This window comes from Pseudorca crassidens, chromosome 13 (genome assembly GCF_039906515.1).
Source record: "Pseudorca crassidens isolate mPseCra1 chromosome 13, mPseCra1.hap1, whole genome shotgun sequence".
NCBI classification, from domain to species: domain Eukaryota; kingdom Metazoa; phylum Chordata; class Mammalia; order Artiodactyla; family Delphinidae; genus Pseudorca; species Pseudorca crassidens.
Genome location: NC_090308.1, coordinates 57,850,431 through 57,865,249, shown reverse-complemented (window position 1 = coordinate 57,865,249; position 14,819 = coordinate 57,850,431). Strand labels below are relative to the sequence as shown.

General features: G+C 43.0%; 1 protein-coding gene across 7 annotated transcripts in view; it reads right to left on the bottom strand.

The window, feature by feature from the left end:
- Positions 1-2,987: 2,987 nt before the first annotated feature.
- FAXC (failed axon connections homolog, metaxin like GST domain containing) overlaps positions 2,988-14,819 on the bottom strand; it is an 83,880-nt gene continuing 72,048 nt past the window's right edge. For all 7 annotated transcript variants that reach the window (XM_067702521.1, XM_067702516.1, XM_067702519.1 and 4 more), the window contains one exon: positions 2,988-12,256. In XM_067702521.1, the coding sequence (XP_067558622.1) occupies positions 11,967-12,256 (290 nt within the window). In that variant the 3' untranslated portion in view covers positions 2,988-11,966. The remainder of the gene's footprint in view (positions 12,257-14,819) is intronic.

The following is a 14,819-nucleotide window of genomic DNA, read 5'->3' as shown; positions in this document are numbered from 1 at the left end:
CACAGCTCTGCCAATCACCTGGCAGAGACTAGAGAAAGTTACTTAACCTCTCTCTGCCTTGGTTTCCTCATCTGTAAACTAGAGATGGTGATGATGGTGATGACGAGGATGAAGGTGTGGTGATGAGGATAATGATGAATGACAGAACCTCACAGGGTTGTGGTGAACAGCAAATGAGTAAGTAGAAGTAGGCTGCTAAGAACACAGCGCTTGGTACACAGGAATTAATATGGTGCTAATTAATTAATTAGCTATTATTAATATTAATATAGTATAATAATTATATATTACATTATAATTATATTGTTAGAGTTGATATGAACATTATCAATATTAATTAATTAGCTATTACTATTTGATTTGTTAAAAAAACTCCTCTAGCGCTTGAGAATCAGCAAAGCAGGAGGTGGAATCAGTGTTGGCAGAGAAGTGGTTTTTAGCCTCAGGGAAGGATAAAAGGAGATTTGAGCCAGAAGCTGTCTTAAACATCAACCTGTAAGATCCTCATTTTGTAAACGAAGATGGTAAGTGATGCGGTCCGGGTGTTACTGACTCTAACAGTATCTCAAAGATATACATTATGCAAATGCAAGGTGCCAATAATTTTCATTCTCTCTCCAGCCCGTTTGCTTCAGCCATCCCTTCGGGGGCTGTGTTTTCACTTTTACCCCTTCACAAGTTCCCGTCCTGCATCTCCTACTGGTTCCTCAAATTCGAGGTGGCTAACACCAAACGCTGCTTTTCCCTCAAATCAGTTCCCCCTCCTCCATCTTTCCCATATCTGGCAGCAGCAGCGTCACGAACCCAATCTCCCAGCGTTACCTTCCCCCGGGGCTCCCCACATCCGGGGCTCTCAGTGTGTCCTTGTGCATGGTGGCTGCTCTCCCCACACCCACATTTCCCCTCCCTGTCCTCATTTCCCACCCATAACTTCTTTCTGAGCCACTGAGATCAGGTCCAGCTGCTCTGCTGCAGCCTCTTCTCTGACTGGTCCTGCATCCAGGCTGTCATTAGTGAATCTTATTTAAATATTCTTTCCTCACATTAGTCCCCTGCTCAGAAACCCTCCTTACCGCCCAAGGGATGACTTTCCAAACAGTCTGGCCCCGAGTCCTTCCTCCCCACTTACCCCCCTTCCCATTTCTGTGCCACCGGTGAATCGGGACAATTGACACCCCTGAGCAGCCCATAAAATTTCTGCTCTTTTCCTTGGAATGCACCAGCTAAAGCTGGAGGAGCCTTGTGAGGGTGGAGAAGCAGCAGCCGGGCTTCCACACAATAAATCCGAGGACACAGTAGGGTTGGGAAGAGGCCCGGGGCTGCTGTCTCCCACACTCAGACCTTTCCTCAAGTCTCCTCCCTTTCAAGGCTGCCTGGGATGCTGTTTTAATCAGGGTTTTCCTGGATACGTGCGGAGCACGAGTTACCCAGTGTGCTCCCCCAGGCCAAACACCCAGGGAGGTAAACTCCAGCCCTGATGGTCCCTCACCCGGAGATGACCCCCATGTCTTCACAATAAGAACACCATCACTGAAACCGACCAGGTACCTCTTAGCCACACAGGGCAGCAATGCAGTCATTCCCGTGAGGAAGGAATCTGGTTCTCTTTCCTCTTTGTTTTCCAAAGTCCCCTTTCATCCGGAGGATAAGCTACTTTAACCTTGGCAGAGTTTAAAAGTCTGTTGCTAATGAGTACCAGCCCAGCTGGGCAGCGTTTAATGGGTGCTGACAGTGGCACCATCTACAAAAACACAGGTAGCCCCTGAGAGAACAGGAGGCCGACCATGCTGTCTCTGCCCTAAAAGGAAAGAAGGACAAAAATGTGAAAAATGGCTTCATGCAATATTCGGTACAACTGTTCACAAAGTATTTCTCTTAACACTTCTGGGAACACTGCGCGTTGGAAGGGCAAGCAACCCCCTTCCTCCTGAAAGCAAGGAGAATGAAGCTTCCGTAAAGGTACAGACACCAAGCTTGAGGGTAAGACCTCACACATGTTCTAGAAGTAGATATACAGTAGATTTGCCCCAAAGCATTTCCAGTCGGCATCTGTGTTATTAACAAGCAGAGCTGAATAGTTAGGATTTATAGGTCAAGAGAGAAAGCAGTTCTAAAAGGATAAAAAACAAACCATTATCTCTAGAATGTGGGATTAGGGGGTTCTCTCATCTGTTACTTAATAGATATCCCCATATTTGGGGGAGTTTGGGATTTGGGGATTTTAATGTAATTTGCTCTACATGGTAAGAAGCTAACATTTGAATAATAGTTGGTCAAATTTGTAGATCAGATTTCAAACATCCCGGATGTCTCTACCCATCCTGAAATGCCCACAGGCCCAGCTATCCTTCGCGGTTCCTTGCCAGGCACATGTGTGTGAAACAGTAATAAGATTTGTGTTTCTAAAACCTCGCTGTGAATCTCTGATCCCAATACATATGACTTGAGCATCTCAGCCACGTTGTCCTAATTTACCTCCCCAAGCCTCTTTCCTCATCTGCAAAATGGGAATCAGAATTACTTCACTGAACAGTTGGGAAAACTAATTGAGACATATTTATATAGAAGGAAAATTGGTCTATCATCAGGCCCAGACGCCACAGTAGAGGTTCACACGTGTTCCAGTCTCTCTACCTATTTTTATTCTCTCTGCCAGTGGACATCAGTCCTTACAGGGCTCCGACGGGAACACTGGACATGAAACAAAGGCAGGAGAGTAAAGACAATGTCATCCAGAGACCTGTTTTTCTACTTAAAAAACATTCATTTAAAATTCTATCAGAAAGTCATAATGCCTAAAAAATTCATTACCTCTGTTCTAATTATACAAGAGCCTTACAACTAAAATATTCTCCCAATCATCTGAGACCACCACTTAACAGTATATTAGATGCAAAAATCTCAGATTTTCCCCATGGGTGTAAAGTTTAAACATTCAAATTTGCGAAAGAGAAGTGAATTGGAATAAAGACATTCACAGCCAGCTATTTCATATCCATTGGTTATCATTTACACATCAAATACGTACAGCATCAAGACCAAATATACAGAACTTCCACACTTATATACAGTAATCAACATAGTGCACAATTCCAATCTATCTTACAGTCAAGTGTACAAGTTTAAATATGGCTTTATAAACTACTAACAATAACTGCTAAAGTAACTCATAGGTCCAGAAATAAACACCTCCACGTCGAGGCCCTCGTTCAGCAAGATGCTATTCATTGTGTTCGCAAAACAGATGGGGCAGGTAAATGTTTTCCAGGCAGTGTCCACCCATCAGCCCCCTAGCAGCTGAAATGTGGGTTTGAATCACACCAACATTGGTCCTTCCTATCTCAGATATCTGAAAATAAATCTGTACATCTTCCACACGTTTGGAGACACAGGGTAATAAACAAATAGAAGAAAGGGCGCGGGGTGGGGGGAGGGGAAGCTGGGACAAAGTGAGAGTGGCATGGACATATGTACACTACCAGATGTAAAATAGATAGCTAGTGGGAAGCAGCTGCATAGCACAGAGAGGTCAGCTCGGTGCTTTGCGACCACCTAGAGGGGTGGGATAGGGAGGGTGGGAGGGAGACGCAAGAAGGAGGGGATGTGGGGATATACGTATGCATATGGCTGATTCACTTTGTTGTACAGCAGAAACTAAGTATTGTGAAGCAATTATACTCCAATAAAGATCTATTAAAAGAAAGAAGGAAAGAAAAAAGACACATAATCAGTGAGATGATGATTACCAGGAATTATCAAAACTTGCTTTTCAGATTCAGAAATTCTCAGGTATTAGAGCCAGCATCTGCATTAATGGGGATTTTTCCCCTCCTTTCTTTTCTTGTTTTGCTTAAATCAGTGTCCTGGGAAATCTTGCAGGAATTGACAAGACGTTCTAGATCAAGTGGTCCCAAAAACAGAATTTAAAAGAGCTCTTGTAAACGTCATATCTAATTATTCACTCTTTTCTTCTCCTAACCAAAAATGCCTGTTTTAAGAATGAATGAATGGGGAATTCCCTGGAGGTCCAGTGGTTAGGACTCCACGCTTCCACTGCAGGGGCCACGGGTTCCATCCCTGGTCAGGGAACTAAGATCCCGCATGCTGTGCGGCATGGTCAAAAAAAAAAAAAAAAAAAAAAGATTGAATGAATAAATGAATAACCTTGACCTAAAATCATGCGTCCATGCCTATTTTACATCCATTTTCCCACCAACGTTACCAACTGCCACATTCTGGGTGCTACGCCTAAGCCTTCCTGGCCCCATACTCTAAACTCTATTGAGTAGAGACTATTCTTTGTAAATTTCTATGTTTGCTATGGTTTTTAATGTATATAACATATCCGTAGAGCAGTGTGTGTGTGTTTATAAATAAATAAGCTGCAGGGCATGCTCAGATAGTTTTACTGATGAGGTCAGTGGCACAAAGGTTTGGAGCCCACTGCCTATATAGGGATCCTTTGGGGTGTCTCTAAACATTTAAAGGTCTTCTATAAAACGAATATACAAATATACTCTGTACATTTTCTATCATAAAATGGCAACTATATGCCACAAACACTTCTGAGAGACTAGAAGGAAGTTCCGGAATCAAAGGAGTGAACACACTGGGACCACTCCTCCAGTTCCCAGGCCCAGCCTCAGGCGGGGCAAACCGGGAGAACAAGCCAGAAACCAGGACAAAGATGAACAGGATATTCACAGACAATCCTTCCCTACAGACTGCATTTGTTTCTGATTTAAACCCGTAGTCCCTTGGATGGTTTTAGTAAGATGCCACCACCCAGAAAACGTTCAGTGTGCCTGACACATCTCTAACACAGCCACACCTCGTGGTTGCTTGAAGCCCCAGTATCTGTTCATCATTCCTTCTCTCCTCCCACTCAGTGAAATTCAAATACCACCAGATGAAGGACTCGGACCCTCATCTTTTCAATCACCACCATCGAGGAACCGTCACCCTCATCAACGGTGGAGTTGTCAGACACTCAGCAGGATACAGATGGCTGGGAAAAAAACATGTTTACAATAAGCATGATCCTGTGAGACTGATCACTTGAGGTAAAGTTCCCCCCCCCCACCCGCCCCGGTACGCGGGCCTCTCACTATTGCGGCCCCTCCCGTTGCAGAGCACAGGCTCTGGACACGCAGGCCCAGCAGCCATGGCTCACAGGCCCAGCCACTCCGCAGCATGTGGGATCTTCCCGGACCGGGGCACGAACCCGTGTCCCCTGCATCGGCAGGCGGACTCTCAACCACTGCGCCACCAGGGAAGCCCGAGGTAAAATCATCTTGACAGAAGTAACACAAACATGTTGCCCCTACTGAAGCAGAGATCCCTCCAAAAGTTATCTTTAGTCTTATTGCTGCAAAAAATTTCAGATATAATTTGTTAAAGGTAAAAATACAATCATTTGGACATCGTTGATGTTTTAATAAGCCAAATGTGATCTCTTGTTGGGGGCTAGAAGCAGATATGAGAGAACACTTCCAATTCTGAACAACTATTAAAGAGAAAAGTCCATAGATTGTCGTATTTCTTTAAGGGAGGGAGGTAGTAAATACCCAAAGCATTACTCTTTTCTAGCCTCCAATTATATCACATTCCCTGTGCTATCTGTTTAGCCACTGCTAATTAACTTGACAATTCAGGAGCTAAATCCTATTGTTTTTAAAGCCATGGGGTTAACTTTTCTTTTTTTAATGCTAAAGAAGGTTTAAATTTTACAGATAAATAAAAGTTACTCTATTCTAGAGCTAAAAGTAAAACAGAAAAAAAAGCGGGGGTGGGGGGTGGGGGGGGAAGGATGCTTGCCAATGGATGGGGGGAAGGAGGTGAATTGGTCATATTTAGTAATACTACTTTTCATAAAATGAAATATCATCATAAATATATATTGCTCTATAGTTAGTGAATTGTTTCAAAATATTTAAAGCTGTAATTAGGAACAACAGCAATTGAAAAATATTCAAGAAGGCCATCAAGTTAATTGCTGAAATTATTTGTGTACTGAACACCAGAAGTACTGTACTAATCTTTTGCTCTAGATAACTTGTTTCCCCACGGAAATAATCAAGAGTGCTGGTGCTGGCTGGACCACATTCCTAAGTTGTCTTATTATTGCAATGGTCCCCTTTACTGTCTACAAATTTGACAATTAGGGGCAATAATCCTCTTGAACGCTGAGACCATCCTAATGGTCTAGCCAGCAGCAGAAGCTTCAGAGAAGCTTTGGTCTGGGGGCAAGTTCCTTGCTTTGGCAAGAGCCAGAATGGTTGAGAAGGTCACACTGTTAGCCCCAAAACAGTGAATTGCTTCCCTTTACGCTATTTTTCATATTCTCTGTAACCTTCTCAAAGGTGCAAGGCCAATGTGCTGCTGGTTCCAGTTACCTTAAAGACTAAAGAATATTAAATATCTTTAAGATATTCTTTAAAGTCAGGGACTAAAAACCTAAATTTCTGGTAAGAAATTGAAATGAGGAAAGCCTCACATCCATTTGCATTTACTCCTGGCACTAGCAAGGGTTTTGCCGGCCAGAGGAGGGGTCCCATCCACCAAGGGGTCCTTTTGAACTTTGCAAGTTGCATCCAGACCACCAGAAGCAAGTGAAGGAAGGTCAAGCCGTCGATCCCGGACCTGTTAGAAATGGGTTGCCAGAGTTCAGCATTTAGACTCAAGAAGTATTTGTCACTGATGTACCTTCATCAGTCTGTGTTCATCTTAAACAGCACTACATATAAAGGAGAACAAAGGATCCTGGGTCATACGAAAGGAGCTTCGCCCTGAAAACAAAAAGGAAGAAGGGGGGGCGCGGGTCAGGAGAAAGGAGAAGAGGAAGGAAAAGAAGAAGAGGAAGAACCTGAGTTGTTCCCTATCAACAAAAGGCACCATCCTTTTATTGAAAATACACTCAACTGTTCTAAGAATTAATTAATTGCTTAATTAATGCAGAACAACCTGATTGTGTCGAACTTTTTCCTGTAAGGAAAAATACAGCGTCTTCTCTCCCACCTTAAGCCCAGGTCGGCCAGCAGAAGTGGTGGGTTTCAGGGCTGAAGGGAAGCTCCCCTGGCCCTGAATTGATTTGGCGAAATCAACTTTTTGGGTGGTCAGAAGGGAGATGACAATGACGATGACAACGAAACCCTGTCACTTTCAAAATGCCACACTTGTCAAAACAAAGATATTTTCTCAACTAATGTGAGAGGCCTTATCCTCCTCCCCTGTCACTCAGCACACTCTCCGCGGGGATAGTGACAGCGATCACTTTTGCTTGCACATTCCATTCCAATTTGTCTCCTGTCTGGCTGTGATAAAAGCAAGCAAGAACAAACACTAAACAACAGTGACTTTTTTTTTTTTTTTTTTTTTGCAGTACGCAGGCCTCTCACTGTTGTGGCCTCTCCCGTTGCGGAGCACAGGCTCCGGACGCGCAGGCTCAGCGGCCATGGCTCACGGGCCCAGCCGCTCCGCGGCATGTAGGATCTTCCCGGACCGGGGCACAAACTCGTGTCCCCTGCATCGGCAGGTGGACTCTCAACCACTGCGCCACCAGGGAAGCCCCAACAGTGACTTTTAAAGACTCTTTAGAAGAAGGCTTCTTCACCTGCAGTCCATGAACCCCCTAAGGAATCCACGGATAATGTCAAGATGCCTCTAAATCTCCTGAACTTACATGTAAAATTTCATATATCTGCATATACGTATTTTTCTTGGACTAGGGCATAGGACTTGAATCAGATTATCAATGGAGACAGAAAAATTAAAAACCATTACTTTCTAGTGTACGGCCCACTTTCTGGGCATACCTTTCCCATGCAGCCTTCAGGGAAGGAAATGATGGGAGCTGTGTTTCTAGAGGAAGGGGAGATTATAATGAGCTGAGACCTCTTCTTGCAGAACTGACCAAGTTGGGCCTTGTGAGGTGCATACGACTTGCGCCAGTGGAGAGGAAGGGCAGGCATTTCAGGAGAGGGCTGGCATGAGCACAGGTACATGAGGCATGTCTAGGCAATGGCAAATGGCCCAGCTTGGATGCACTGGACGGACCACGTGGAGGAGCCCCAGGAAACAAGGTGAAGAAAGAGGTGAGAACACCAGGCTCTAAGGAATACTTCAGCCTGGAGCAATACGGTGCCCTATTAGAGCTTTTTAGAAATATTAATCTAGTGGTGATGAGTGGAATGGATCAGGGAAGTGGCTAAGCACGTAAAAGAGGCTAACACAGAAGCTTAGGTAAAAGAGAATACCCTAAAACCAGGGTGCCATGTCTGTTCTGTTCACCACTGTATCTATATCCAGTGTGGATCCCGGGGCCAGGCACCGGGTAGGTGGCTATCAACTCACCAGTGAGTAACTAAATATCCAGTGAGAGACCATATGGGCATGGATTCCTTAAAAGATATAATCCGAGAATGAAGAGTCTTGGTGACTTGGACATCCTCTGGGTATCATTCACTGAGCCCAGCAGTGCCTTGCACAGAGTAGATACCGAAGAAAGATCCTTTGAATTGGCCTAGACCAGGCTGAAGACATACAGGGGACAAGAGTGGAGAATTCCAAGCACTGTCAGAGAGAGACTAGGGATGTGCTGGTTCTATGAACATGGAGTGACCTCTTGGGGAGGTGGGTTTTAAAAAGAACCCAAGTCAAGGTGATGTAATGGGAAGAACCCTGTAAAAGGCAAGGTGAAAGACCTCCGTTCCGGGCCTGTCCTCCAAATAAATATGGCTTTCTAGAGTGAATCCACGACCCAGCTATCCATTTCTATAAGTCTATACTTTCTCTCAAATAACCTAGGCAAGACTCCCATGGCTATAACCCTTAACGCTTCCTTTCCTTGAACCCTAGTTGTTTCACAAACACATATCCTCATACCTCAGTGCACACAGGCAGGGCTCACGTGAGGACCAGACTGCAGTTCTGATTCAAGTCCAGTTGCTCTAAGTTTGTGATCAGTCATCTGGGTAGCATGTGGCCTTGGTAGTGTCACTATTCACAACTCATGAGTGTTACAACAAGAAATGGGAAACTCTGACAATATCGTTTACTTCTGTGTACATTTAAATCATCCTTGTATCTACTCTGGCTTATGCAGGGCAAAGCGTGATGCCGCTCCTTCATCCTGATGAGTGGAGACAGGGGTGGGGTGAGGCAAAGGGAAGTGGAGAGAAGGGCAGAATTTAATTTTACAGTGAGAGGTAAGAAAAAGAACAGGTAGCCCATGGGTCTTCTGTCCATCCAAAAGCATCTATTACCATTAAAAATCACATTTCCTTAAGTTACCTTCCAGTAAAAAAGAAATACAGAACTTGAACAAGTAAGCCAGATGACCAAAATATCCCCTAATTTCTTATTTTTCTTATAAGTAGCACCTGTTCATCAACTTGGAGAACACTTCAAACCTGGATAGCTTTAGAATGAAGCAGAAAATTAAAGCCTCCCAATCAAGAGTGCATCAGTCACCCACTCCACAGTGGGTTTTGTCTTGGTCATTTTGTTTCCATAGCCAACTTTGGGAAAGTAAAACCTGGGTCTACTCTAGGGTTCCTAATCAAGTTACCCATACAAAATGCTGAATACCCGGTCATGAGCTGTCAGGGAGTACCCAGGACTCCAGCAACGTCCATTCAAGTCCCTGCGGGAGGCTCCTGAAAAGAAGGAATGAAGGTCTTACAACTTCACTTTGAATGTTGGCTCTCCATGGACTTGCCCTCCAAGTAACACACAATAAAAAGTATCTGTGACTTCTACACACTCATAACTTAATCATTCATGGCTTGAAGATACAGCACACTTGGTGCTATACAGGAAGAATAAACTGTAGACAAAATTTCAAACACAACTCTTTCCAGCTGAGGGTGGGGAAAGGGGAACTCAGTCTTTGTGGAGATTGGTCCACAGTTTACCTGTTCACTACATTCACATTTTCAGGCCAGGAGCTTCCCTGTCACACAGAACTACCACCAGCTGGCCTTGCAACACACTAAGCTAGAGAGAGGAGAGGTGAACAGTCCAAATGATGCTGGAAACAAAACAGGCTTAACCATTCATACATCCTCCAACACATTCTTATTAGTCATCAAACAGTCCTCTCAAAAGATGAAGGGCTTTAATAAGATATTAACAACTGAGTTTTCTGTGGAATAAAAGTGTCTAGCTTAGGGTATTTCAGCGTTTCTTCCCAGTTACATATGCCCTACCCTGTTGCTTAAATGGTAAATAACCTCAAAAACTCTCCCCCTTTTACTTCTTTGTGAATCCAAAGCATTTTAGGACTATTTTGTCAAAACCATATTCAAAGAGAGTCTTTTTCAAGTAAAGTACGTGAACTTACCAGAAGACGCTGTCTTTTAAGAAGTTCCTCTTTAACCCCTTAAGGAATAACCCTTCCCCAGTCAGTTGTGGTCAGAAGCCCAAATCCACAGCCATCACCCTAGGATCTTCAACCCATATTTCACTAGAAAATGTTCTAAGTCAACCAAAACTATGTCTTCAGAGATGGAGTGCCTCAGTCAACACAGTAACCGCAAGAGTTCAGGGGCTCTATGGGGAGGGAGAGAGAGGACGGGGAGGGGAGGAAAAATCCTTAAGAAACATTAAGATTTTCCTCAGCGTTGCCTTCCCCTCGCCGGACAATGGCTGAGAACACCAGAAAAGTTGCGTTAATAAAACTGCATAGGGTCCACACTGCACAAAGTGCTCTGCTACCCGTTACAATGATCCTCTTCCTACTTCATCTTTCCAATACATCTTGCAAGGTTTGTTTTCAAAAAAGACACTACAAGTTGGCGAGCTTCTGCTTACAAAAATCAGTCAAATCCTTTCCCTTTCACCACTATTAAATCCATCCTATTCCTGAGCTTTATTCCCCCAAGTAAACCAAACGTAGGCAACTTAACACTCCAGAATCAACAAAGGACAAGGTACCAGTGTGCGTTCAGGCAACGAAAGAAAGGCTTCTCTGCAAACGTACAGTAGCTGTTTGTAGCTGTTGATGATCTGTAGAAACATTTCCAAGGTTCTTTGAACAAAAGATTTCGATTCAAGCAAGGTCACAAAGAGGATGATGACAGAGTCCTAACTGTGCCTTGGTGTGTGTTCCATTGGCTCCGCTTGGGCGAGTGACTGTGGCCGCTGTTGCCTAGATGTGGAATTCCTTTGCCCTCCAATCTCCACACACACGAAGCACGTTAAAGAATAAAATGTGTTTATGTCACACCTCTTCCGAGAGGTTTAAAGCGCCGTATGTTACCACATGAATCCTCACAACACCCCTGTGAGGTAGGTAGGTGGGGACTATTGTTACCCCCACTTTACAGGTGAGGGAAATGAGGCACACAAGAATTAAGGGACTTGCCCAGAATCACACAGCTAGCCACTGGCAGGGCGTAGGATAAAACTCATACTGGCTAGCACCTAGCACAGTGCTTTGCACGTAGTAGGTGTTCACTGAATATCTATGGATTTTATTTGACTTATATCTCAACATACAATATACACACAGGAAATAACAAGCAGCCACCATAGAACATTTATCTCCTACATTCCTTCTGACGACATCTCTCCTGACTTTGAACCCTGCTGGATGAAGGATGTTCAAGAATCCATCTTGCACCTAAGTCCTCGGGTTGCAGGGGATTGATGTACACACCATCTGTGGACAACCTGCTCTTGCACCTGCTCTACCACACCATCTTAGTTTTCTAATGAAAACAAAAGTGGGTTTCAGGAACCATGCTGACTTTTTCTTCTGCCTGTTTGTTTTAAATGGAGCCATCGGAATGGTTCTGTGTCTTGTTTGTACAAAAAAGAAATAAGGCTGCTCTAGTCCAGTTAGCTTGTGAGAACTGTGTCAAGCACGAAGATCTCCTCCCAGCTCGGATGGACTTCTACCTGGGAAACTGGACTGACCCCAGGGAATGGCAGCTCCAACAGAGGAGGGTCAGCAGGGCTGAATGTCACTTGCACTGTTCATGGTCTGTGTAGTCATCCAAGTCCACATCAGAATCAAAGAGCGAGTGTCCAGTGAAATCCGTGTCTGGGGTTCTGGAAAAACTGTTCTCTGCTCCCTCATCTTCAAAGGTCTCTGTCCTTGAGTAAGAGCTGAAATCCAGCAGGGGCGTATGCGTTTTGCTGCCTTCACAGCTCTCCTCGGACTCATAGATGGTGTTGTCATCATCATGGTGCCACTCAGGCCAGAATTTCCTCCTTATCCTCTCACAGTACATGGCAAGATTGATCAGCTCACCTGCAGGGTGGTGAGGAAAGCGAGGGTTAGTTCTCAAAGGCAACAATCTACCAGCCACTTGGCTTTCTGGGAAACTTAGAAGGATGGGGTAGCGTAGGCATTAACCATGTTTTTCCACAGAGGCACTGTCAAAATGTTTAGATTTTTATACACAGAAGGAGAAAGGTGAGTGGGAAGAGTTAAATTCAGTGAATGGGCTGAATGAAATTTCCGAGTGAGTCTGATGGTGGTGAGAAGAGAGGAGGTAGCTTATCCAGAATGGCGGCTAAACTACCATCATTTGGCTTTGTGAAGTATTTTATCATTTTATGTTTGCATATCAAGAGAACTAGTGCTTCGACTGGTTCATATCTAAATTAATTTATAGCCCATGAAAACACACCAACTGTTAGTTGGATTAAGTCAGCCAGAAGTGATCCTTCATTCCACAAATATTTGTAGTGTCATTATGGGCTGGTCAGTACGCCAACTAGTTGAAAAAAATTAAGTTAGGATGGAAATTTTGCCCTGAATCATCCATAAAACAGGTAACTCAGAATTGTCTTTATGGACGAGCATGCCTGTAAACATATTTCGTAAAACAGAGATTTTTTTATTTTTTAAATAAAATTCAACAGTGCACCCACGATTGGGTTCGTTGGGCTTGGTCGTTGGTCTACTTCTCTTTCCTGTGAATCAAAGGAACATTTTCGTTAAGTTGCTAAAATTGTCCAGACATTCATCTGAAATACGGCACGGTATGTGGCTTTCATTTCCTAATTCCAAATGAAAAATGTAGAAAGAGGGTGAGTTTTTGCTTTTGATCCACCAGATGGCAACACTCCTCATAAGTATATAATTTGTCACTGTCTCTTATAGGACTTTATTGCCCTAAGAATATTCTCTGGATGTTTATTTTTTTTAAAGTTATATAAACATTCACTTGTTGTGTAGGTAGTCCATGTTTTATTGCAGGAAATTAGAAAATACAGATAAGCAAAAAATAAAAGAATTACCAATAATCCCATTTGCCATAACATTTTCATTTAAACTCTTCCTGAAATTTACATATTTATATATGCATTTACATATATTTACATTTGCTATATAGCATTTACTATATATTCTGTTTCCTATGCTACTTTCTTCACTTAGCAACATATAATGTAAACCTTTTAATTTCACTCCATGACCACCTTGATAATTGCATAGTACTTCATTATACAGATGTACCACAGTTTCATTTTGTTTTTTCCAATCCCCTATTATAGCCATTTAGGCTGTTTCTATATCAACAGCTCTAGTGGTTATAGCCTGTAACTACTCTATTTTATTTTCTACCAGAGAAAATAATATATGCTCATTTTGGAAAATTAGAAGTCTGTATATAGAAATGGTATAAATATACATAATACATATATATATATATAAAGAAGAAAACAAAAGCACCTATAATCTCACCAATCCAAGGTAATCACAATTAACATTTTGGTGTGATTTCTTTCAGTATTTTTTTCTATTTATTTATTGTCATTATTATCATTACCTGTCACTTCCTGTAACATTATAAGCATTTTCCCACTAAAATTTTTCAAAACTTGATTGCTGTTCTGCTTAAATACATCCATTACAAAACATAATAAGGCAAATCCCCCCGCTTCATGGATCCTGTAAACCAGTGGATTTGCATTGGTTCCAGGTCACCATTTTCAGTCTTCTCAGATCAAAACAGTTCAACTCACATTTATATGAGTCCATTCTGATTGCCCCCAACTCGAAGACTTTCTGTACGCGCTCGGAAGCTAAGAAGCCAATATCATTGCTCCTTTTTGGGCAGATGCACGCAAAACTTTCCCTTATTTTCTCCCTCAGGGAAGCAGTTACAAAACGCCTCACCAGGTATTGCTGGTAACCAAAAATTAGATAAAGACGCAGAAGCAGCAGCAAGGGGCTATTGGGGGCAGGGAATATCAAAGATGAATTGTGGTCACTTCACAGCAGGCCCTGGGGACAACCCTGTTTGCTTCAATCAGGTCCATTCCCAGAAAGTAAGAATCTAGTCACAATGTCCATGGGATCTACACAATATATGACTGTCTCTACTTCTTTTGTAGCCATTCTCTCTACAGCCTGTTTCTTTACCTTTCTTCCAGGAGAGCTGCCCCCTTCATGACTGTGTGACATTAGAACCCCTTCAGTCTGCAATAATAAAAATTAATAATAGCACACATGTATATAGGCCTTACTATGTACCAGGCACTACTTGAAGTGCTTTATTTATTGTTGAATTATATTAATTCCCATCTCTAGTCCTGGCAACAATCCTATGAGGCAGGAGCTATTAATATCTCCATCTGTAATAGGAAAACTGAAGCAACAGAGAGGTTAATTAACTTGCCTAAGGTCACGTAACTATATAGTGGCTGAGCCAGGATTCAGACACAAGCAGTCTCCAGACTCCATTCCCTTCACCATGACTGGACTCTGCCTCTCTCCTGATGAGCTGACAGCCTGGCCTGGGAATTAATAGCTTCCCACTACCTGTTACAGAATATTTTTCTGTAATTCTTTCTGGAGTCTCAAG